Below are 26,479 nucleotides of genomic sequence, written 5' to 3'. Positions count from 1 at the left end.
AGGCATAATAAGGCAGATACTCACAGTGGAAAACGATGTGTGGCGCCATCTGCTCATGTGTGCATACACAAGAGACGTTCATGCCTCAGCCAAGAAACAACGAGTGCAGTTCAAGTTTACGCCACCCATATATATTTCTGGTGAAGGCGGCTTGTCGTGGACAGCGTGATAAAACTGTTAGAAAACAAAACACCTCCTCATCAAAAGGAGCTAATAAAGTCTTCAATATACTTAAGTGTAGTCTTGGATAAATAGAATACCCATTTACCTCTGCATTGGTGTTCAGTTGTCCAAAGTGTATTGATGTTCTTATTGACATTCAATAAAGGGAAACCCTCTCAGCAAACCACAGAGAGTGGTGTAAATCCCGTAAATTTCTTGAGTGTGCACAAGTAGCAACTTTCCTTTAACACAATTACGAAACGGCAGTGATGTGACTGCATGTTCCAACCGGTTGTGGTTTACACATCGACATCATGTTGCCTTTTCATCAGCTTATTATTATTATTAAGTGGTATGTTTATGTGTGTTTTCCCCTGGACAATCCCCCTTCTCGCTTCACTCTTAGTGAGGTTTTGATCTACCCAGTGTACCAGCCCCTCCTGATTTCATTAGGCTCACTGCTGTTAATTACTCCACACGCTAACCTTTTGCTGTTTCATTTGGACCAACAAATTGGGTGAATTAAAAAAGGGGATGTAGGAAGAAGGGGGAGAGAGAAAGAAAAGAAAACTCAGCAGCTGTTCACGGTGTCCTCCCTCCCTTTCTTTGGCGTTTGTGTCACAATCCCAAGTGGCATAATAATTAAAAAAGTTCATCAATGTTCTCTTTGCTCATCAAATTATGCAAAAAGACGCTACTTCAATAATTGTTGCAGCAGATTCATTTATGAAAACCGTATGAGCTGGCATGGCTGTTGAGGGAGTTGCTAAATTATGCTTTTTTTCCTCCCATTTCTTGAGGTATTTGTAAAAGGTGTTCTCAGATTCAAGCAGAATGATCATTAAAACACATTTTATTCATTTATGCACATTTATTTATACGAGTGTCATGTGACATCCTCACTGATCTTTTAAATTTTGTTTCACACTGAATTAAAATGCGCCACCCTGCTCTACTGACACACCAATTTGTCTTCTTAGGGGAGGTATTAAAAGAGTATAATATGACACATCGCTGCAAAGTTATAATTAGACTTCATTTAATACCTTATGTCATGAGATTACATGCGCAGTGCATGGCATCGAAAGCATAGTTAAATCGCAGGGGATCCAATTGATTAACCATATGAGGCTGGAAACCAGATGATGAGGATGATGGTATGAATCCATGTTAAATCGATATAGTCACTTCCTACACATTGAGGGATTATTGACAGAAATTACCACCAGCTGTGGTTATGGACTTACAACATGCATTCTGGGGGGGGGGTGTTCCCAAATGTGTTTATATGGACAAGTGAGTCGAAAACCTTTCACTATGGTGAGTGCTTTCAGTAATAACCTGCTTTAAAGTGGGACAGTGTTTCAAGATGGATACATTACCCACCCAGCAAGTGACATTTATAGGATCTTTTGGATCCATCAAATGAGAGATGCCCTTTTCTCAAGGTTGAGTACATTCTCGTGGAAAAGATTTTACATGATGCAGGAGGAGCCATTCGGAGAACTCCCTTTGGCTGAGATAATAACTTCATCATAATTAGCTTGTGGCGCTCAGGAGTGTTGAATTGTCGGTTGCAGTGGGATCTGGTCTGATTTATTGCTTGATTTAATTACGTATCAAAATTCAATTAGACACCCTTTCAACCAAATTCAAAGTGAGTTTTGTCAAGCTGTCCCTTGAAATCAGGTGCAGCTTGAAGGACATCCTTCATAACTCAGCGACATCGAACGTGACGATTATCTCTTTCCAAAAAATCAGTCATGTGTGAAGAAAGAAAATGGAACAAAAAAAGGAATATATATATATATAACGGTTCATGGTAACAACAAACGTATCTTTTATTCGAAACAAACGTTTAACCACATTAATGTAGCCCCTTCTTTAGCCCGCTACTAAGACTAACTCGTTGACATTGTCCGAGACGAGAGCTGATGTTGAGTCAGCAGGAACCCAGACCAACATACACTTCACGCTAATTTGGTATTTTAAGCTGGAAGTGCTTCAGTGAAGGGAAAGTAATACTTTACGTCGAGCGGCTGTTCCATCTTGGGCTTTTGTACTCGAATCTTCCATTAAGAGGGTCCACGAGCTGTTTACCATCTTTAGTATCCAGTTGCGCATGCTCTACAGTCAGTCTACTTGGACAAACTGTTTGAAATGCGATGCCAGAGACGTAGCATGGATTGGAAGTCATTCTGCACATGCACATGGGCTAATTGTGCTAAATGTTTAATCTGGTTTGTGTGTGTGTGTGTGTGTGTGTGTGTGTGTGCGTGTGTGCGTGCGTGCGTGCGTGCGTCTTTCTTTACCCACATTACTCACCGCCTGCTCACCCGCTCTTTCTCCAAACTAAAAAAAAAGGGGGGGGGGACTGTTTTGAATATGTGTCACACCAACCTCCAAGAGCTACATTGATCTTTACTACTATGCAAATTTTGGATGTCATGGTGTCTATCCTAAGAAGCCAAGGATGGGGATGAATATTTCAGCCGGAGGTCTCTACGTGAGGAGCAGTCCTTTACCAGTATTGTAAATACATCCATTGACTTTATATCAGGTACACCAAATACGCATGGGGCCTTCTTTGACCAGTCCCTGATTTGTTTTGGATTGTTATTTTTTTTAAGCATTAAAACGAACATAGTGCAACAGATGCTATGTTGGGATTTTGATCTGTACCAAGTTGTCAGCAGAGTTTTTTCAGTTTTTTCAGTGGCACAACATCCCACTTCACCTCAACGCCGAAGTGTTTTATTAGACTGTGATCTGGGGACTGTACAGACCACTGGAGTAAAGTAAAGTAATTTCCTGGAACCATCTCGAGACAATGACACATTATCTTGTGAGAAAACTCCCCTTTAAAAAAAAGAAGAAACTGAACGAAGGGTTACACCTGGTCAGCAATAATGTTAGCTGTATTTATAGAGGCAGGGTCATCATAAATATCCCGGGCACTCACAGACACAAGGCATTTTTCTGCTCTCAGGCTTCCATTTGTTTCCTACAATATCAAGTATTCATTGGAGTTCAGAAATAAACACATAGTCCTGTCTTACCAACAACAGTCAGTCTTTCACCCACAACATGTTCACCTTGGTTAATGTTAAAACAGGTAGGCATTTTGCTCTGGGTTTATCTCCCCAATACATGAAAAATATTTAGGATAGCACTCTACGGTATAGCAACCAAAAACAATTGTCGCTGGTGTGGTAAGCTGAAGCAATGTGCATTTACACATATCCCTATTATTTTGGCCTGAACCTGTTGTAGGAAGATAATTTTACAGTCAATCCCAAAACAGTAACCATGTGTCTCCACCTGCCATTGGCTGTTAAATTTGCATTTGTTGCGAGTAAAGCAACAACATCTGTGGGCTGTTACAGTCATACTTATTGTTTTCTTCGTAAAATCAAGAACTGGCAGGCAGCCAGTCATCCGCTGACTGGAAGCATGTATGCGAGAGGATGCGCCACTGATTCATTCTGATTAACACATTCCACCTACTCTACCTTGACATGACTTAATTCTTGTCTTGTTTGTGATAGCATGTCAGCTGTAGCTGTCAAAATGCATGATGATGATCGCACTTATGCATGAAAACACCCAGACCTTTACAAGTGACAGTCTTTGCATTATAAATACAGTACTATGGACAGGAGGAAATTAAGATTTTCCACTTGGCTGAAATGCTGCAAACATTAACCATACGAACAGACAGGCTGGAGGTACGGTTCTGGAGACACTAGACCCTTAACCATTGAGCTAAATGGCAAATATATTCTCGCCCTCATTTTCTTTTTGTATATTTCCAATACAGCTTAAAATTAGGTTGTCATTCCCAAGGTGTTGAAGCCCTTTGCCTTCTCAGAGATATGGACAAGATGCCGTGGGAATTGTTTAGAAATAGCATCAAAACTACTTAATGAGATTAAGAAAAGGTTATGGTTCAGTCTGGCATTGAAAGGTTGTGATATTTCAGTAGGGAGTGCCCTCAACCACACACACACACACACACACACACACACACACACACACACACACACACACACACACACACACACACACACACACACACACACACACACACACACACACACACACACACACACACACACACACACACACACACACACACACACACAAATGCAGAATAAATGTATGTGAACATATTTTGTTGGGATGCCACAGTCGTATTTTCATACAAGAATTGCTCTCTGGGATTAATAAAGCTATTCTATTCTATTCCATTCTATATTATGTGGACTGTGGTTTTAAGAGTACTGGACATAACTGGACCAAGAACATTACTTATTACTATTACCTGAACAATACAGCCTGTACAATACAGCCTAATGGTAATGGTGGCGTGAGTGATAGCTAAGGCAGAGGTGGACAACTGTGCAATATGCGTTTTCATCCTCTGTAGAATTGTGAAATTGTGGCACAGCTTCTACCAGTAGGGTATATCAAAGTTACAGCTAGGAATTGATTGAAAATGACTAAATCCATCATTGTAATTTAAAAACATTAGAATAGCATGTCTGAATGTATCACATTAAATACATTGAATAATACAGTATTTATATAATCTGGTGTAAATGTGATCAAAATGATCATCCTCTTCAATCATCTGTCATGCTAATAATCATAGACGTTGGGAAATTGCCGCATGGGCTGCTCCAAATGGGTACATGACCTTTATCTTACGAGGATTTGTAAGATAGTTACATTTTGGATTAGAGTTTCAGTCCCATTGATTACATGTCTTCTGAATGCTGCTGCAATAATATTTTCTGTGCAAATCGGAGCTTAAGCATCTCATCTCCTTTCACATATGCAATTGTTATCTAGACTTCCACATTTGTGAGGTAAAAAAAGATGCCTATCTGTCAAGGACAATCCGCATCAATTCAACAAAAAAATGTGAAAAAGTTAAATAAAAAATATACTGATAATGACAAAGCAGGTGCAGTTTTTGACTGAATTGAAATTAAACACACTGTAAATGCTGGTGACACATGTGTGCTGCCTGCATATGTAGCTGGCCAGCATCTGAATTTCTGCAAGCTGTCTGTTTGTATGGTGAGTCACAAAGGCTTGACTCACTGTCTCGGGGACGAATTTGCATTGAAAGGAAAGTGCATCCAACAAAGTGGTCACTAAGTGTGCTGTCGGTGAAAAAAACATGGATGACACGGTGGAAAGCCTTAAAGTGTGTCTAAACTTTATTTCATCGCGACTCAGCCTTGTGTGAATCATTCATCTGTTTGATCTCGCTCCCACTGAAACGGTTGACAGTTGTCTTCATTGAGATTGGCGGCTTCATTGTCCATAGATTGTGATGTGCAGCGACACGCTGAATTTGAAAGCTCGTGTTTGCAGCAATGAGCCTGAATCATTGTCAGTGGCAAACATGAAGAGCAGTGATGCGACAGATTAATGATCCCTGCAACGTTTATGGAACTGATCTCCTCAAATGTGAGAGTTGCCACTGTCTTTAATTTGAACTCAGTTGAAAGCCGAATGGTTCGCTCTAAGGCCATTCAGCAGATGTCATGTGGCCTCACGCTCAATAGTCACTTATTACCACAGGCGCATGGATTTGACAAAGAAGCTTGTGAAACATTAATTCAGAAGACTTTAGCCTTGTTAATAATTTCAAAAAGTAGCCAGGAATAAGAAGTGATAACACATTACTAATGCCTCTAAGAATAATAGTCTTGTATCAGATGAAATGTTGGCGGGTCCTGTTTCAGAAAGACTTCATCTGCTGCTATACAAGTTACATGTAATCTGATCACTACACAGGAATCCATTCTTATCTCAAGAGATTAAATTTAACATGATAACTGTATTATTGTGAGTAAAAGAGACCTTGCTCTTACCTGCAGACTAAATCACAATAGTAACCTGTGAATTTATCATTGCCTTCGACTGAGAGCAAATGTTTAGTCAATTCCCAGTTTAATATATAAATAGTCCTTTTACTATTACATTATGGTGACCATTTTTCAATGACAACCTAAACGTTTTGGGTTTTTTTCTCAGATACAAATAAGCCCAATATTAGTTCTCAATAACCTTAAAAAACTAGTTATGCTGGTCCAGCTATCATTGATGCCATTTAAACTCCAATACAAGAGTCCTGATTGTATTTTTCACACCTCATAAATGCCTTTTCCAAGTGCTGAGCATTACTGTCAAGTGAAAAAGAGTGTGAATGTCAGTAGGTTTTTCTTTTTTGTATTTTCTTTTTTATATTGTAAATTAGTTTTTTTTAGTCCTTTGTGATTCTTTGTCATAATTTTCTTTTACCACCAAGAAAACAGCTTGAAATAGTGCAGGTCATAAAAGCTGAGGCAATGTGTTTACTTCTTCCAGTCAAATAGTAATAAAAGATAAAGAACGGGTAGCTCAATAAACATTTTTTTTAAGGAACACAACTGTGTTAGAAAAAGAGAAATTGCAGCATTTTTACAGTAATATCCAGTGCAACTACCCATCAATTCACAAACAAAGGCTGTCCATCACAAGGTCCTGTATGGCCACACATGTATTACTTTGTCTATTTTCGTTAAAATAGTGACTGTTACCCTTGGTAAGGATACTGAATTGCAAATGTTTTGGGGTATAAAACAACCACTGCACTGGAATTACAGTAGAATACACCACCACATGTCACAGTAATATAGCAGTGAGTGAAAAATACAATGAAATGTATCAAATAACGATTACTGACGAATATATACATGGCGAGTTGTATTACATTTTCTCCATTAAATATCAACATTTTAAAGTAAAACCAGCGGCTTTAATCGAGAGTAATAAAAGTGCTTTCACCATCTGCGTTATTAACTATCCACATCCACTTCCTCAATAGAAGAAGTCTTTAAGACGAGACTACATAATAGTACACAAGGTTAACAAGCAACATATGACTCAACTGGAAACCATTCAGCTCCAGACATTAGTCCAAATATCACTTAAACATATGTAGATCAACACTATCAAACACATTACAGAGGGAATAACTCCTATTTTTTCTCACACTCATAAAGCTCAATACTAATCTATTTCTCATGCCAAGTGTTTTCAACCAATGCCAAGTTCATTATTGTTTTTAAGCTCATCCATATTAACATTAAACCAAAATGAACCACCATTATAACTTTTAGTTGTAAAACACCACTGCCTATCCAAACATTTTTTTTTTTTTTTTTTTTTTGCAGTTGTGGGAAGTCAAGTATCCCTTGACATTGTAAATACTTTATCAAGTTCACTATTTTTTTTTTTCTTTTGTGCTTCCTTCTCCATACACTGTCAATACTTGAGAGGGAACACTGGCAATCCTTCTCACGGAGCTGGCAGCACAGTCTTGATAAAGCACAGACAAGGTTCAAAGTCATATCCCCAATTGCTCCGTGCATATCTTCCTCAAATATGTTGATGTCAGTTTTTTGTTTGGCGGAGCAGACACTTAGAAGGGTGCCACCGAAGCGAGTCAAAAGCTGCCGAGCACAGAGCTGTCTCTCTTCCCTAGTCTGGCTCACTCAATCGGGGTCCATCACCATCACCAAAACAAACTTCTCCCCGCTGCCAGGGTGATTTTCATCCTCTTCCACCACTGAGCACCGGCCATATTAATATCATTGTAAAAGGCAAATGTGTGCTCCAGGAGGCCAGTCCCATGCGCTTTTTTTTCCACACCTCTCACTGTTTCTCTGGCCACAGCCAAGAGCATTAACATATGTTCTCGCAGCGCACAGTGTTACTCTGCATTGGTAAATGCCTTATTACAGCAAGACTCGATCTGTGCTCCTCCATTGAATATCCATAAGTAGTAAAACACCGCCATATCTGCCCACTCAAAACAGTAGGGATGTGTCTCAGATGACAGGGGGTGCTCCTTAACATTTAGTCAGAGGACCCCTTTGTCAAATTGATATTCCACCCACTCACAATAATAGCGGGTGGTAATAATGACAAATAAAAGCAATATTGCTACTGCATGGTACATACTGAGTGTAATAAGGTCATCTGCTGGTTATGCTTTTCCTCCTGTATTTATGCCTTTTTAGCATGCAGAGTCAAGTTCTCTCAGTATGACTTGCATCTCTAAAGACTATGCCTGTGTGAAATATGCAGAGGCAGAGGGTGAGTAACACATCCTGAGCGAGGCAGCTTGTTCTTGCCTACAGAGTTCGCACACTTCCAATCACCTCCAAGTTATAATGCCCTCTATCTACTGTATTGGATGACTTTTCTCTTTGTCCAGAGTACCAGGGAATAACTAAAGAGTTGGATGTTCAATATAAATAGGAACAGGATGCAGTGATTTACAAATCTCACGAACACAATTTGTTTCCAATAGAATACTAACAACATATCACATGTTGAAACCAAGATTATCAATTAATGTAAAATGTTAGCTGATTTTGAATTTTTTTGCGACATCTCTGGTAACGGTTCATTGTTAATCTTCGAAACCTTGGTTTGCATTAAAAACAACCGTGATTTTCCTCTTGCACTTCCTGAAATCACTGTCGGTGAACACAGTGCGTTCTGCAAATGCAAAAGCCCTATCGTGCAACTAAAAAACCATATGTGAACAATAAATCCTGTCGTCTTCTCTTGGCCAAACTTTGGAATGGTTTGAGGCTAAAAGCAAGAAAGTTCTGTGGTCAGATGATTCAAAATTAGAAAGTATTTTTGTAAAATGTGAACGGAGATGTAGCTTACATATCTGGAAAGGCACAATCAATGCTGAAAAGTTTTCTTCAGGAAAGGTCTTGCTTTTTTTAGCCTGACAATGCTGAACTACGTACTGCATCAATCACCACAGCGTTAAGAATACCATACCTATAACTTTAACCCATAGAAAACATTCTGAGCTTTGTGAGGCAAAAAAAAAAAAAAAATCCAGCAAAGGTCAGAGACTGTCAAGGAACATTTCTCTCTCAAAACTCAACAGCTGGTGTCCTCACCTCTCTGAAGTTCACAGACTGTTATTAAAAGATAATACAGGATGGTAAAACTGGCACTTTCTCAATTTTAACATCTGTAATGTGCAGTGACGTGCAGTCAGGGTAGGCAGTGCCTACCCAAGGCCGAATTGAAATGAATGAAATATACTTTTTGATAATTTGTTTTAATTATAATATAATTAATTCTAATTAATTTTTTCAATTTCCGGTAGTTTACAGTACCTATAGGTTTGAAAATGTTTTGTGCTTTTCATAGCTCAAATGACTCAACACTGCTATTTCCTGGTATGCAGAGAGGCTGCACAAGTCACTCACTCCTGCGCTGTCTTAAGGCTGGTTTATGCTTGACCCGTCAGTGAGCTCCGCACGACTTTGTGCGGCCAAATTGCGTGATTGCGTGACTCCGTGCAGCCCCGTTCACGCAGACGGTACTGCTCCGTGAGCCTACAAATTGTTCTGACTACACGGACAGAGACGTGCGGAAAATAAGGCGGAACTTAGGAGGAGGAGGACTGAAGATTTGGTTTTAAAGACACAAAAGCCATAAAGCTGCACATCCACACTGGAAACACTAGATTTGACTCATAGATGTCTATTTGCTTCAGTGTCAGACTGCAACAGAGGGAAAATTTAATTCGAAACGATAGTTGAATGCTCGGCTCTGCTGTCCACTGCCGGATTCCCTGCTGGTGTCACAGAGAAGAATGCTACTTCTTCTGCTCAAATGGAATACTGCAGTGGAAGTGTGTCTGCGATGCACTGCCCCCTGCAGTTTTTGGAGCGGAAGTATAAATGGTACACACATTCTCTCATGCTGAGTCTGCACATCTAAGTTCCGCACGTCACGCCCGTGCGTCAAGCATTAAAACAGCCTGGCCATAGGCCAGGTGTGGCCTACTATGAAGGCCACACCTGCTCTGTTACTTAGTTTGTGTAGTTAGTTAGTTGATATAGTTTAGTTTAGTTTGATATTTGGAAGTTGGAAACCAGGAGTGAAGAGGGTCATGTGTGTCATGTCGTCCTGGTTGTTGTGCCAGAATAGAAGTCTTTGCTGGTTGCAGTTGGAATGAATGGAAAAGCACAGTTTCATTAGTTAATACCACAGCACGTTACTGGTCATGTGTTATTTCAATTGATTTGTGGGTTTGTGCTCATTATGTGCAAATCGAGATAACCTTTTCACTCCATAGAACAATAAGGAAATGGCATCCAAGAAAAGTGCCCGACATTTTAACTTGAATTACAAATGCAGCTTGATAACACCTACAATCAGTGTTGCTTGTATGATGACTATAAATTGTGAAACTGAAGAATAGACAATGTACCCACTATGCTCTCTGTGAATGCAGCTTGCTGATGATTATATTAACTGCTGAGTATTATGTGTCGAGTATAATGTGTCTGCCGAACTCAAAATGGTCACTGAGATCATTTAGCACTACGATCATGGGCTCCTAAGCACTCATTTTTAATTTCTAATTTCCGCAATCTCCATTCTTTGTGTCATGCCGTGTTGATCTGCGGACATATTCCGAAAAGATATGAGTACAGCAAACACTACAGACAACTTGTCTTGTCCTGCACAAAGAACTGTGGGCTGGCATCCATGTCATCACACTGCACTGATTTATAATGGTAGGGTGAAAAAAAATAAGAGACCAAGATACATCACTGAATCATGAAGGCTTTGAATAATACTTTGCTCATGAATAAAATCATTAAAACAACCTTTTTTTTCTTTTCTTTTCTTTTTTTACTTGGACCATAACTGTGGATTTTCAGCCATTTTTGATTAATGCCTAATCTATAAATTAAACATATTAAAGTTTGAAGGATTTTTTCTTATACATTTATTTATACTTTTTTTTTTTTTATTTTAGGTATTTATTTTTTTTCCAGCGTTGACAAACCCGATTACCTGAGGACACAAGTTCTGTTTGCTTTAACTTTTGCGATCTATTACCCAGACAATCTAGTTTGCACCATTGTGGAAACTAATGAAGCCTCAAAGGCTTTGTTTAAGTCATTAAACATGAAAATCTAACTACACAGTTTTCATCTAATGGCAAACAATTACGTGACAACATTTTGGCCAGGTTGTTGCTTTAGATTTGCTGTTAGAAAACACCAATAAACTTGGCACACCCTTGTGCAGTATCACTAAAATGTTAAATGATTAAACATTGCATCATCTTGGACTAATTGTGGAATAAAGCAAAATAGGTTGGTGATAAGAGACGTTAGACATTACATCCAAATGCACCACTGATTACATCTGTGACCATCCCTGCAAATGTCTGATTTCTTCAGATTGCTGCAACAAATATCATTCATATTTCGGAGTACGCTTAAGACGTGCGAGTAAAGCAGCGTTCTCAGTGTTTGAAATGTGACACAGTCCAGAACAGCAGGGGGAAAAAATGAGATTGACACGCTTCATATAAATGGGAAGAATAGGAAGTGGGAGGCATATATAATACCAATAACGGGAGGTGCAATGGCTGTTATTAAAACAATGAAGCCACACAACAATTTCTAGCCATGCACAGATGCATTAATGAGTAAGTGGTTCTGACTATGTGGAAAGATTATTCATGGGAACTGCTGTTTAAGTGGAGCTCAGATGGCGGAAAGAACACCAGAGAGTGAGTCTGGATGGACAATGTCCAAGAGGAAAAGCAGTACTCTCAAAATAGCATCAAACTGCTTGTGAGAACTAATAATTATCTGAGTAATTAGAGACATACAGGAATTGTTCAGGTATTTTCAAGTACAATATTTTTTTTTTCCCCCATGGCCTTTTACTCCATAGCTTGGCTATGCCTGGTTGTGTGACGTTTTCATGTTCTCCCTGCACATGTGTGGCTATTCTCTGGAATGGGAAATCAAAATCCAAAAACAAGGGTTTGAGGTGACTCCAAGACTGTCTCTTAGTGATGCTAAAATGAAGCTGTTTAATTACATAGTACTGCATATTACATAAGAAGCTGCAAGGATAGTTGTAGTTCTTCAATCATGTTGTAAAAGTGATTATTGCAGCATCTGTAAATGAGGCCATTTTTTCCCCCTCCTGCACTGCATTAATCCTGACTGGAGTGCAAAATAGTCCCCCTCACTTGCATTTAAACGTTGGAAACTGTTTTGCATGCTCTTTTTTCTTTTTTTGTCAGCAGATGAGAGCACATTCCTGACTATAATACCATCTGTCATGATGTGAAGATCTTTCAAGTGGCTTTGCACGTGCTATGACTTCCAGTTAGTTATGTTAATGTATTCAGTGCAGAAAAAAATAAATATTGTAGAACTTTTCTTTTAAATTGCACCCTCCACAAATGTAGAGTTTTGTTAAATTTGTGTCAACTATTGCAATCACCTTAATTGGAGTGGCTATATGGCCAATTGTAATATAGAAGGGTAGCAACAAAGCCTCATCAGAAATAGTATGATCCATGCCCAGGGGTATTAAATCTGCCGTGAAATATAAAGGTGGACATAAAATGATGTTAAGAATAAATAAATCTCACTAATTAATGGCACACTGACTTCTGTTGCGATGAGGTTTGGCTTCAGGACCTGTTTTAACTTTGAAAGAACACATTCTATAGCTATTCTGCTACTCAGGTTTCCATATTGGATAACTTTTATTGACAGTAGACATACTTGTGAAAATTCATTATTTCTAAATACATATTTTGCAGCTTAGGTTTTACTTTCAACGACTGCATTTTCATATATGTTTTTTCCTGCTGTTTTTTTTTTTTTTTTAATTCCTTCTATAACCTCTATAATGATGGTTCAGAGCTACAGTGAAAGTCGCTGAAGGTAACGAAAAAGACATTGTAATGGAGTTTCATAAATTATGTCAGAAAAGCAAGACTTTTTTTTCCCATTACAAATATGTCCTTCCAAAATCTGATAGTGTTTTTTTTAGTTTTTCTTTTTTTAGAACACGCAGCCTTGTTAGTGCCAAAATACTAAAACTTTTAAAACACGTCTTTTTCCCCCCAGATTCTACTATGTAGTGTTTAATATGGGACACTTGGGAAATTCCGGACATTCAGTGACTATTTTATGCCATTTCAAGATTTTGCAGAACTATAAAATGTGACATATTGTGTAATTTCTAAAATACAGATTTATTTGTAAAAGGTATCACCCTTGTTAATTCATGCCAACTTTAAAATGTTACAAAAAGGGAGCCCTCAAATTGCCTTCGACACCACACAATGACAATCCTGTAAAGGGTTAAATAAAACAATGCGATTACTTCTGCCTGCTCTGCAGTTTCCTCAAAACAAGAAGATTCACATTTCAATAAAGCGTGATGTTCCTTTTTGGTTCATGTGTTTTTTTCAGGTCCTATGGCTCTTTTTCACAAGCCAAATAGATGCTTGTTTAATGCATTGCTAAGTAAGGTGTGAACGCGAGTGTGTTTTGTTGTGAAGGTCCGGGGATTGTTCTGTCTCTTCCCCATTACCGTTTTTATTGTGTTTAAGGTCAGTGATCTAAATGTGAAAAAAAGTGTATAATAGGGATGAACAATTGTGTAGTGGTCAGTGCTTTCCAATAATATTGACATTGGAGAGCTTTATGTCAGTAGTTTGTATGTTCTCCCTGTGCGTGTGTTCTCACACAGTCAAAACACATTTGAGGTTAATTGGGGCTTCTAAATTTTCTGTGGGTTTGAACGTGACTGTGTGTGATTGTCTGTCTGTGCTTACTTTATATGAACTACTGACCTGCCCAGTGTGTTTCTGCAGTCGGCTTGGATGAGCTGCAGCAACGCGAGACCCTCAATTTGATAAAACAACACCAGAAGGAAGATGGATGGGTGGAATATGTTATTTCAGAATTTATTGGTCAAACAAATAGAGAAGTTCAAAAATTACGAAGAAAGTTATTTAAATATTGACCCAAAAAGTTCAAGATCTCCCTTTGGACTTACAATTTGCTTCATTGCGTTGGTGGTGGATGGTGCAAGTTGACACTGTTTGCATTTCATCTCATTTGTTTTACATCTGTCATTCTCCTATCTACACCCGGTTTTATATTTAATATGTTCGCTTCCCTGAGATTGGAAATTTATTATAATTGATGTGTGCTTATTCAGATTACTGCAGAGGCATTTCATTAATCAGAATTGGAAGAAAATTACTTATACTATTCCTCTGGGAGAATTGTTAGAGGTTCAGCTGTGGAGAGGAACTCCTCAACTTAAGTTAGAACTCCATACCTGCATAGTTAAATGGGTTTTGAAAATGAATATTTGTTTTACAATTTTTGATGACATATTTTTGTGTGGTACTTCTGAAAACCGTATTACACCTGTACTTGGCTCTATGAAGCCACTTTTTGAATGCCTTAAAAATGGCCAGAATCATGGTAGACTCTGGGGTTTGGTATAATCCTCTGGTCAGGCTAAGATGCTTATACATTAGCAATCTCGGGGACCAGGCAGCTGGACTGAAATCCTGGAGCACACAATGACTTCCCATTAATAGGTTGGGGAGCATCAGGAGAGCCCACCCTGAGTAGAGATTTCCACATGGATATGGCCTGTGGCACAGGGGTACCTGCCCCCAGCCATCTGTACTGATTTGACAAATGATTCTATATCAAAGGCCTCTGCACTGATTTGGGTGGTAATTGATTGGAAGTGAGGCCCTCAAATCCCTGATTGGTTTAGTTGGATGTGGGGGGAGTTATGTGGTGGCAAGTTAGAGGAAAGGACAGCCAGCAAGAGAGAAAGAGAGAGCACAGACCAGGAGAAGTGGGAAATGCACTGCTGAACTCTGCTTTATTTGCACTTTGAGAGAATTCAGAATTGAATTTATGAGATATGCAGTTTCTTCACACAATATGAATGGTATGTTATTTTATGGAACTGCCCATGTCACCTCATTGTTTTCCTTTTTTCCCCTCATCCAATGCAGTTGTCAGAATATCCTAACGTGCCAATGTGTCTATGATGATTAGATGTAACCATTGGAAAGATGAATTTGGTGAGAAATGAAATATTATTGATTTGTTTCACAAGGTGTGGTATGAAGCAGATATATGAGCACTGCGAGTAAGCTGAGCGGGAAGCATGGATTATATATTCCTTTTTTTTTTTTTTTAATTTCCTGAGACTTTTTGATACCTTTAGCTCCTGTTGTGAGAATTGTGTGACGAGAGAGACAACATCAAACATGGAGAGGATTTTTCTTTTTTATTATATATATATATATATATATATATATATATATATACACTCGTGTCTCTTCCCAGAAAGAACACCTAAACCTTGTAAACAAATATAAAGACTGCGTAATAAAAATTGATTATCATTCTACAACTTTACTAATGCAAACATCTTTTACCCATCTGAAAGCAAGAATCAAAAGTCTTGCAATATCACTGAAGAAATGGAGATTTATAAGTACAAAAAAGTAGATTTTAGCACTTTGTTCATATCATATTCTTTTTCTTTCATGAGGATTACCAGACAGCCTGAACCAAGATGTGTATTGTATCATATTTATTCAATTTATATGACATCCATGTGTGACTTTAAGAAAGTGTAAATATTTAAAGTGTCTGCATAATGCTGCTGCACTGTGACCAGTTTGAGGTTACCCATCCATTCATGTATACAGAAAGCTGTGTTGCGTGTTCCTGGATAAGCCAGGATACTGCCGAGCCCTGTTAATGCAGCTGTGACAATGGCGATACAGCCCTACTGCCCTTATTACATGGCAGGCTCGCTGCACTGCATACCTTTTGCCATTTGACACAGACATGTGGTGCTTGCTAGTGACAGATGCTGCACAGTTCTGGTCCCAGAGGTCACAAATGACCTTTTGGATTGTCTTTTCTCAGTCACAAAGCATTATTTGTGTGACGACGGCCACCAATGCAACCCCAGGCACCCTGATGGAGCCGTGGGTTGTTGCTGCTTGTCGTCTGAGATCACATTTACCTCAAATGAATTGCGCGTGTCTACGAGTGTGTGTGTGTGTGTGTGTGAGGAAGGGGTGGAGTGAGTGAATGTGTTGGTCTGTGCAAAGACGTCAGTGTGGACCTGCATGTCCAGGAAGATGCCTCAGTGGCCACCCATAGTCTGCTTCATGGCTATAACGAAGCCTAATTGCTGCATGACTCGCCTTATGTTTGGACGCCAGGGGGATTTCATTTTATTATACAGAATGAATCACCATCAAGATGTGCTTATTTAGTGGCCTTTCCTTGGCTTGAAATTGGTGCAGCACACAGGATCCCTCAAAGGTCTGACGTGTTAGATTCAGGAAGATTTATTTGCAGGGATTGTCATGGTGTTGGTATTTTTATTTTTCATATTCTTTCATGTTTCCATGCATTCCCTGTCAGTATTGCTTTAGTTTTGTCCTGTCTGTGTTCAGGTCAGTTGGTTTTTGGTCCTCGCTCACCATCTCATGTCACATATTGTATATATGCCTTCCCCAGGCTGCTCTGGTGTATAGTTAATCTTTGCAACCATAGCGGTTTGTTTTTGGTCAGGTAATTAATTTGGCCTTTGGTTTGTATTCCTCATTTTAGTGAGAAGCCATTTGTTTTTCCACTGTTTAATATTAAAATGGGCTTTTTGGTTTGGAAAGCTAGTCATGATTTTGGGTCCTCTGTATCAACAACAATGAAATATAACTCTAGTAGAAATATTGCATTTATTATAAATGTATTTTGTATGTTTTATTGGCATTTTTGCTGCCACCTTAGGTTGTCCTCATGTAAAATAGTGTTCACTCAGCTAATTGCAAACTTCTATCTCAGTGTAAGATTCCACTGTTCTTTCATATATTTCATCAATGAAAAAGTGTTCTGTACTCAAGTCAAACTTCACAGAAGTGCTTTCAGAAGCAGAAATTTGCCGAGCATGTTCATCATTCAACTTCTACAATGTTATTTGACACGTCGTGAGAGGGATAGTCTTCTGTGGAATATAAACCTGTAAAATGTGTGGAAAATAAAACTGTGAAATGGTATGCCGGAGTTGCACAGCTTTAGTTTACCATAGTAATTTCAGAGCTGGCAGGAACAAGGTGCAGTACAGGCCCCGTAGTGTCAGAGGTGCTTGATCCCCACCCCCATCTCTTGCCCTCTCCATCTGTCACCTATTTAGATTGTACTGTTCGCACTGACACATACATGTGCACTCATTCTTACGCACAAAATGAAACAAACACAAAAGCCAGAATGTTGCCTTATTACGTGACAAGAAAAACATAGGCAAAACTATACGTTTTGCCAAAAGTACCCCTCTGTTTACCAGCTGTTACAAATGTATTTCAACAGTTTTTGTAGTGAAACGTGGCTGTCTGCACCCCTGTTCACATTTTATTTTTTTCCTGTTGTGCCGTAATGAGACACTGTTATTCACACTGTGGTTTCAGATGAAAAACCTCGTGAAAAACTGACACAATTTTCTACCGCCTGAAGCCTAATGTCAGAAATATGATCTTACCCTCACCTCTTACCCCAAATGCCGTACCGTAATGATGCTCTGAGGTGAGCCCACTCATCAATTATTCACATAATGCAAGATTTTCACTCTTTATCTTCGTGCCAGCTCGAAAAGATCATTTAGGAAAAAATAAAAGGTATAAAAAGGAATTGAAGGAAAGGAAAAAGCTCCAAGATTTTTTGGCAAATGAATATGAGAGTTTGCAGTGGACATACAATGCTCTTGATGTGAGTTATAATTGTAGTTTAACAATGTGTGGACCTCTGGGACAATCACTATGCAATATATGGCCTTTAGACCAGGATCACTATGGAAACCAAAGGCCCTGAACGACCTGCAGTTCCCACCCACTTGGACAGCCGTTAATCATCTTCGCTCAGATCCTGGCACTGCAGAATTTGGCCAATGTGTCAAGAAGCAATTATATATACTTAGTGCTCGGGCACCCGATCTCCTCCCTCCCCTCTCGTTCCTCGCTCTCTCACTCTCACACTCTTAATATAATCACAGAGTAGTCAGTTTAAAAGCCCTCTGTTCATTTCACTATCTATCTGGGGGATGCACACAATGCAGATGAGGCGAACTTTAAAAAAGACAGAGGATATTCTATTCTGAGAGCCATTATAATCAGAATATTCTTTACATATAAATCATATCCCGCCATTTGCTCATTTTACCAGCCTCCTGAGCTGACTGACATACTAAATTACCCCAGCTGGTCCATTGCATTCGCTGCACATATTGGGCTGGTGTGGATCATGGAGACTAATGTGAGCTGACTAGAGGGAGATTATGTTCCGCTGCTAACAGTTACAACGTGAATAACACTATCCGCAAACCCACGGTGTTCCCCCATTACATCAGCCCTGATCAGCTGAGTAAAAATCTGAGAGGAAGTCGGAGAAAAAAACTAATGAGACAGAAATATGACAGGTAGTTGTAACAGGCCACGCAGAGAAATATATAGAAACAGACCTATGGAAAGAAAACGGCTCTTGTCTTAAATAAACTGCAGCAGCCCAGTTTCCATTACTGGAAACTGTCATAAACTGTACTTTTTAATCAAAGACAATATACATCTAAAAAGCTCAAGTGGGAATTGAAGAAAAATCAGTGTTTATGTCCTGGAAGAAATGGAAACTCAGGCCGATTGTCGGCCTTGTAATTTTACTATTGACAAGCTAACGGAAGGGATATCACATTTTGTTATTATTTACTGTCCTACCACTGGCTGCAAATTTCAATGCCACTGAAGTCATTTTGGACAGCTCGCTGTGCATTAGGGATGTGGAGTGGTGTTAGGCTTTGAACAGTTGATGACAGGCTGTCAGACAGCTTGCATCCATTGGGCTCCTTTTTACCAAGGTCCACTTTTGCAATAAGCCACTCTCCACCATACCGACCATTCATCCAGAAAAGGACAGAGGCATTTTTGACACGTTTGGTGCTAAGTGAACTGAAATTGTGTGAATTTCACTACATAGCACATTATCACATTTGCAAGAGGAATGCACCAGCGTAGGGGTTGAAAGGGGAGAGTTACTTCAGTCAGTGTGCAGATGACTTGAGACCATCCGAGTGAAGTGAAGACTTTGACTGTGCATGTACAGGACTAATTAGCAGTGAATAAATCTGCCCTTCTCGCCTCATGTCAGATAAATCTCCAATGATTAACAGAGTGCATAGATGAAGAGTAGAAAAGACGTGGAACTGTTGTATTTGAAATGAAAACATTTTACTTTACAATCCCTAACGAATTAATTAATTGGAACATCCTTTGGCAAATACCGCTGCAATGATGGGATGAACTGTGCATCAGGTACATGAAAACGGAGAGGGATCTGAATGTGATATAGAACTTATGCACAACAACTGAAAAATGCAAATAGACACATAAACCCAAACTGATAAATCCATTACATTTGGAAAAGTCTCAGCAATTATTTCACATAATGTTGTTTATCCTTTGCCTGAGAGCGAGCTGGAGCTTACCTTATGAGGACAAATGGGGGGCGGTGAGTTAAAAGACTTCTCCGGCGTCTGGCTCAGGTTCTACAAGAAAAACACATTATCGGGGACATGTTTTCTGTAGAGGGCATCTCACAACAAATCTTCAGTGACAGAAGTTACAGCTTATTTCTGGTCTTTGCTATTAGCATTTTTTTTCAATATATTTTAGCGGGGTTAAGTGACTCACAACTCCCACCCTTTGCCACCCGCTAATCCAAGACCACAGCTTTTGCTGACGGTAATATTTTAAATCTTTATCTTGACAGCATCATCTTATCGTGCATCGTGTGTGTGGGAATAGTGATGCGTTTTGTTTTCCAGTTTTCCCTTCTTTCTATCTCTCCACAAAGATGATAAATCCTTCTTTGTCAGAAGATTTCACTGAACATATGCTCTGACTTTTGCATACACGCCTGGTTGTGTTTTTTGAGGTTAAATGATTATCACGTTGTTAATACACCAATACATCACTCAGATACAAGAAAACACCATTAAAAGCAGACACAAGGTAAGTCAACAAGCCAACAGCAGATGGTCCCGCTGCTTGTGATTATGCAAAGATCCAAAGTATTTGCATACTCACAATGCCATCATAAAATAAAATAAAAAAACGAAAACACAAAGCCATCTTGAGCTGACCTCAGTGAGAAATGAAAAGAGCAATGGCTGAGGCAAACCCAGCAGGGAGGTGGATGGGCTCTGCAAACTTCTTTGGGAATGTACCAAGGGCCAGCCTCCTGGGAAGGCCCTGTTGATTTTCAAGCAGGTGCTTTCAGTTATGTCCTCATATCCAATTATGTGCCTGTGGTATGTCTGATGCTTCGTGACACTATTAATGGCTGCCTTATGGTATCACCAGGACAGATGAGACTCTCAGCTCTCCAGACTCCTAACATCTATATTTCATTTCTACGCAGAAGGAGGACACCTCTCTGGCCAAGGAGGCAGATAGACAGAGAGAGAGAGAAGAGAGCAAGAGAGAGAGAGAGAGAGAGAGGCTTTCACTGTAGCATAAACACCAAGTCATGAAATATAAATGAATAAATGGGTCTAGCCGAGACGATGGAATTAGCAGACAAAATTTTCCCTACAGATTGAGTAGGCAATACAACCATGATATCTTAATTGATGTGACAAATAAACATGAATTATTTTCTTTGGGGATAGGAGCGGGAAATGGAAGCTGCTTCTCTGGTTTTTCCAGTGCAGATGAAATCCAAATGACCTTGATTCAAAACACTGCCATCGCAACCGTGAATCCTGCACTTTATCAGATATTATTGATATTGTTATTTAAAAAAATAATATAGTTCGCTGAATTATTACTTAGTGAATAAATTCCATTGTTATCTGAAGCATTCATTACAATGCACAAATGACTCTACATGAGGCAATCATTATAGGCATACCCAAGTAGAACAACAAAAAAAATGAAAAGATGCATTTCAAGCGCAGTCTGAAACCTTCACACCACTGAGATAGTGAAAAACAGATAACATGTGAAATCAAAGCACAACACCAAATAAAACTAAAATAATTACCAGAATTCTGATGTTTAGATGTGTCTTAAATCTGTTTAGAAAAGCCATTCTCACAACTATGCTTGCTGTTATGTGTATAAAATAGCTTTTTCAAGCTTGATCCTCATCATACCAGAGATTAAATGTTCTTCTTTTCTTTTCTTCTTGTTAGTATGCACAAACCCACACACTAACACAAACACATCAAGCAATAATCATTGCATTTTGTTTTTCTTTTTATCTCAACATAATCTCTTCTTCTTCTTATACGAGAGGAAAACATCACTTTCCATTTAGGCTGTGGCCTTTTGTCACAGCGTAATGCACACAAGCAACAGGTAATTATTAATCATTAGTGCTTCATCAGAGAGGAAACCACGCAGCTTTTGTGACAGCTTGCAGCTTAGCTCCACATTTTTGCAGAAGACAGAACTGGGTGGGAATTCAATCAGTGGAAGAAGACCAGCAGTCGTGATACGACTCACCTTTAGCATGGGACATTTTACATCTGATAAAGAAGTGCTATTGACAAGGCTTGCAACAGAAGGCTTTGGATTACACCGCATATTGATGTTTTTGTCTTTTCGGAGTGCTCAGGGTGGTTGTTGTAATCTGATGAGACCCAGGGAGCACAATGCTATGATATGCAACAAAAATTATTTTCTGAGGAAATGGAAAGATAACTGAAACATGATGTTTCTTTATCTGATTTCTCGGAGACATGCTGATTTAGTAAAAAAAAAAAAAAAAAAAAATCATTTACTGCATTGCCTTTGTATTTCTTTGTTCTTTTTTCGTTTAGCATAAATCACATGTCTCAAAACCTGGTATTATAACACACATATATGTGCATATATAACCAGCCAAATTGCTTTAGACAAACTTGTCCTGTGTTTTTATGTGCCAGATGGAGTCGAAAGCAAGTCTATTCACAGTCTACAAAGCAAACTCAGAAAAACACAAGGGCACTATTGAGTTGTGAGTGGACAGGGACTTGTGGCACATTTGTGTTTCCAGTCCCATTAGATCAGACCTCCATTTTCTGCACTCACAAGGAGGCTTTTTACTGTCCTCCTCCCAGCCTCCCTCAAACGAACTGTGCTACATTTAGCGAACTGTATTTCTAACATTTAGTTGCTGCTTTTCCAGCTCCGTGTGCCACCCTGACATTGTTCCCACAACCCACTTACAACCACCACCACCACCACCACCACCCACCACCTCCACCCCCCAATAAAATATAGTTCCCTCACTAGGATTAAAGGAGCAATGTAGTTCAAGGATTATCAAATGCCTTTGATCATGTGACTGCCATGTTTTTGATCTGCTGCACATAGCACCAAATATATTCTCTTTTCTTGCCTTCTGTCTCGATCCCTCTCCGTGGATTTCCCCTGGCTTGCTGGTTTTCTGCACTGTTAGAACAGTTCTTGACAGGCAATGAAAGAGGGGAATATAACAGGCTTAAGACATATTTATTTGTAATATTTTGATGGAGGAGATCACACTTCCATGGCTTATCATTCTACATAACTAAGTGCTCCACCAGCTGAAGATGGGTTAGTGCTTTCATTTCCCTCAACACTATTATTCACATGGATATGAGTTTTTATGTTGTTCTAAATTACAAGCCGTTGCTTGTTTTTCACGGGGCCCACTGAACATTTAAGGTCTTCCTGGTTTTGAGGCAATGACACAGATGTTTGGAGTATAAAGAAAGCCTCGGAAAGATTATTTGCCTTTGAAACAGGAAGTGAGGTTTCATATGCCTTTATCTCCCACTGCAACCCAAACTGCACCCCACTGCTGTTCATTAGCAATTTCTCAGCCTGGGGCAATTTTGCAATGTTTCAATTCCTGCATTATTATTATTTAGTGGCTGACTTGGACACGCAATCAAAGGGACACGCAATATGTGCAACACTTGTATCGCAAAGCATTGCCTCTTCCGTGATGCCCAGGCTGAAACGTATAATTGTGAGCCAGGGGATCCGTGGCTCAATTTTAGTCAGCATACCTCAAAAAATGTGCTTCATCCTCATTGTACAATCTCCTCCTATTAATGTCATTGCCAAGGCAGAAACGGAACATATCAAAACAATTATTTTGATGTGGCTTCAAGGAACACAACATTTCAATGTGAATGGCACTCGAACCTTGAATCATTATGAGGCGTGGTTTCAGGCAAAAAAAGCCCATCAGAAAATGATTGAATATCATTTTAATGGGTAGAAACGTACAAGGCTCTCGTACTGTCTACCTGCCATGTTATTAGATAGGCAGTGTCAATCAAGCTGAGGAACACAGAATCAACATACAGACAGGATGACAAGACATAAGCATGCTGCCTTCCATCTTCCTCCCAGCCTGGCATGTTTATCCAGTCTGTGAGCTTAGTGTGGTACTGTGCATATGCATACAGAATGATGAAGGTTCAGGAACTAGAGCCTGAAGGAAGCTGCACATATAGCACAAGCTCTTTGAAACCGTGCCAGGGTGGGCCTCATTTGCAAAGCAATTTGACAACAAAAGTAAAATGCTCTGCAACCTCAAACCAAATTCTAGAGATGCCAAATGGTAAGGCTTTGGAGTTTGCTGAGAGAGGCAATTCAAGAGGGTTACATCCAGTGTCTTGTGCATGTGCATCTGACATGGCTTATTTGCAGACCGAGCATTGCACCAGTGCAATGTCATGATTGCCTTGGCACAGAAAGGGGGCCATATTTGCATGAAGGGGAGTTCTGAAAGCGCACAGGAGCTTGCCTTTGACCAAGGTGCCAACAAGCCTGGAAAAAAAAACTATGTAATTACAACCTGCAAATCTGCTGTGTTTAAAACAAATCTCTCACCAAATCCAGAACCTACCAAATACAAGGAAATACGTTGGTTTTCCAAGTAGATGCCACAGAAAAATGTGGTGATGGTTAAATGTGTTGGATTATTTTTCATTTTTGAATCAGATTCTGACTGCAGGGCTGACTGAATTTAATTACATTCATTATTTCATGTCTGAATAGGCCTCATGCAAAACTCAGAGTGCATTGTATTCTCCTCAGGTAGACTGTAATTCCTTGCAGCTTTAGCATTAAACCAGCAACCAACCACCCCACTGCCATTCCTCAGTCAGCGGATGTCTATTTTATTTCTGTCCTTGTGATTGTGAGCTGTGTTTCTGCTACCAGATTGTTGTTACAAATGCAATATTGCTGTGGATTAACTAGAGCAGGATTTCATTCTATGTGGGTTTGTGATAATCTGAAATATGTTGTGGAAGCTTAATATTGTTTTTATTGCCTATAGACCTCTGCTGTTGTGACTGTGCATTAAGAGATTTCCACTTCACAACTATGATACCTGCAGGAAAAGGACACAAGACCAGAAGTCCACAAGCTGATTTCAAATTGAATGGCAAAGCTGCTTTTAAGTAGTGAATATGTGACGCTCGTACCACATTTAGTGACTAGACAGAGCTTTGCGTGTCAAGGAAAATATACAATGTTGATGTTTAAAGGGTAAAATGACACATTTACAAATCCTGCTTCTACTGTCACTGAATTTCAAGCTTCAGAACACACAGTCCAACAGTAAGGAGTGTTATTTGATGGCTGCAATCTCAGTTTGTGATGAGGGAAAATATGGAAATGATCGGTTGTTGGAATAGTGATTAAGCAATGGATTCTGAATCAATAATTCATCAGCCCGAAGCCCATTAACATCTAATATCAAAATTGAGTCTTGTAATGTTTCCATTTTAGGCTGTAAAGACAGAGGTCTCGGTTGGATTAAATTGGATGCAATTACATGTACATTGACAAAATTGTGAATATTACATCTTTGTGTAAATCATGAACAAATTATATACAATCATTGTTGTGCTCTTGCTTTTTCGAGGGGCGGTTTGATACAAATTGAGGCCATGAGACGAGAGACTGCAAAGCTCTCTAATCCAGTAATATTTTGGGTGACTTTCTAAAGTAAATACTTTGGCATTGTCTTGGTGAGAGAGCCTCGCCTCATTTAAGTGTCTTTGGGATGTGGATCAATCCACATGGTGGGAGTCACACTTGTACACTTGACCATATAATGTGGCATGCTTGTCGAAACCCGGAATACATTTCTCTCTTCAAAGTATATTTCTTGGCCTGCACTCGTCACTCACTCCCTCGAACCAATTTGTCATTCTAAGCCCAGACTCGCTGCTGCCAGCGCCCGGATGATAGCAGTGGGCCTTTCTGATCCAGGCAGTGGCTAGGGAGCAGGCCAAGTGTTACACGCGCCACCCTGGGACACCAAGCAGGCGCTTCTGCCGGCTGATGCACGCCTCCACGGCCGAGAAGAACAGGCTTTGCAGATGCTTTCAATTCGACACAGAGTGGGGCTCATCTACTTTGTGTGAACATTCGCTTTGTGTTTGTGTGCCACATATGTGCTTCTCTGTGTGTTTTCTGAGCAAGTGTGCATGAGCACGCACACATTTGTCAGAAAGATTAATAGTGGTCTCTCTGAGAGTTTACTTTTAAATATGACTGTTTATGCATACATCTATAAGCCTATGTGTCAATGCATTAGATCCCGCTCATTAAAATATGCAGAATTATGCTGATTTTGTTTCATTTTCAATTTTGCAACTTCAGTATTTTCTACGTTGACCTGTACTACTACTTCAGTGCTGTCCTTTAGAAGTCAGTCTCGTCGCTGTTTTTCTGCACTGGGAACAACACTGCTGTCGTCACTTCATTATTCCTGTTTTAAACAACCATTACTGCCCTCATTCAAATGCTCAGATGCGGCTTCACTGTTCAGCTTATCAGCCACAGTCAACCAATTTATTACTGCAGTTCTCTCTCTAGCTGGGTGAGCAGAGCTTTAAGTGTATTCTGAATAACATTAGCCACAGATTGTTATTGACTTCTTCTCATGGTCAGGAAAAAACTTTTTTGATAAATGGATAGAAATGACATCTTATCCAGTTCAGTAGTTTTTAGTGCATGTGTTATAACACTGAAAAATCACTGAGCAGCGTGTCTCTAGTCTTTATACAAGAATGTGTCAGAATTGCTACTAAATTCATATATATGTTAAGAACATTAACAAAATGGAACAACTTGGCAATAAAACTGACAAGCATATGCAAATCATGTGCTGTTTTTTTCCCAATAAGAGACACGGTTCTCTGTTATGATGAGCAGTTTACTTTCCCTTTGGCAGATATGCTCAATATCAACCTTTCACACCCTCATGTTTTTATGTTGCTGGGGTTTTTTTTAGCTGTATTTAGGATTAAACTATGCATGGCTAATTGTATTTCGACAGGAGTAGAT

At 39.4% G+C, this 26,479-nt stretch overlaps 1 protein-coding gene across 1 annotated transcript in view; it reads right to left on the bottom strand.

The window, feature by feature from the left end:
• Window positions 1–26,479, bottom strand: part of pcdh11 (protocadherin 11) — a gene marked incomplete at both ends in the record, with an annotated part of 117,901 nt that overhangs the window by 54,245 nt on the left and 37,177 nt on the right. Inside the window, one exon of the mRNA XM_080502502.1 lies at window positions 19,621–19,680. Coding sequence (XP_080358628.1) covers window positions 19,621–19,680 — 60 coding nt within the window. The remainder of the gene's footprint in view (window positions 1–19,620; window positions 19,681–26,479) is intronic.

This window comes from Blennius ocellaris (assembly GCF_963422515.1).
Source record: "Blennius ocellaris genome assembly, chromosome: 9".
In the NCBI taxonomy this organism is placed as follows: domain Eukaryota; kingdom Metazoa; phylum Chordata; class Actinopteri; order Blenniiformes; family Blenniidae; genus Blennius; species Blennius ocellaris.
Note: the sequence above shows the minus strand (reverse complement) of the source record. Positions and strands in the feature narration are given on the sequence as shown.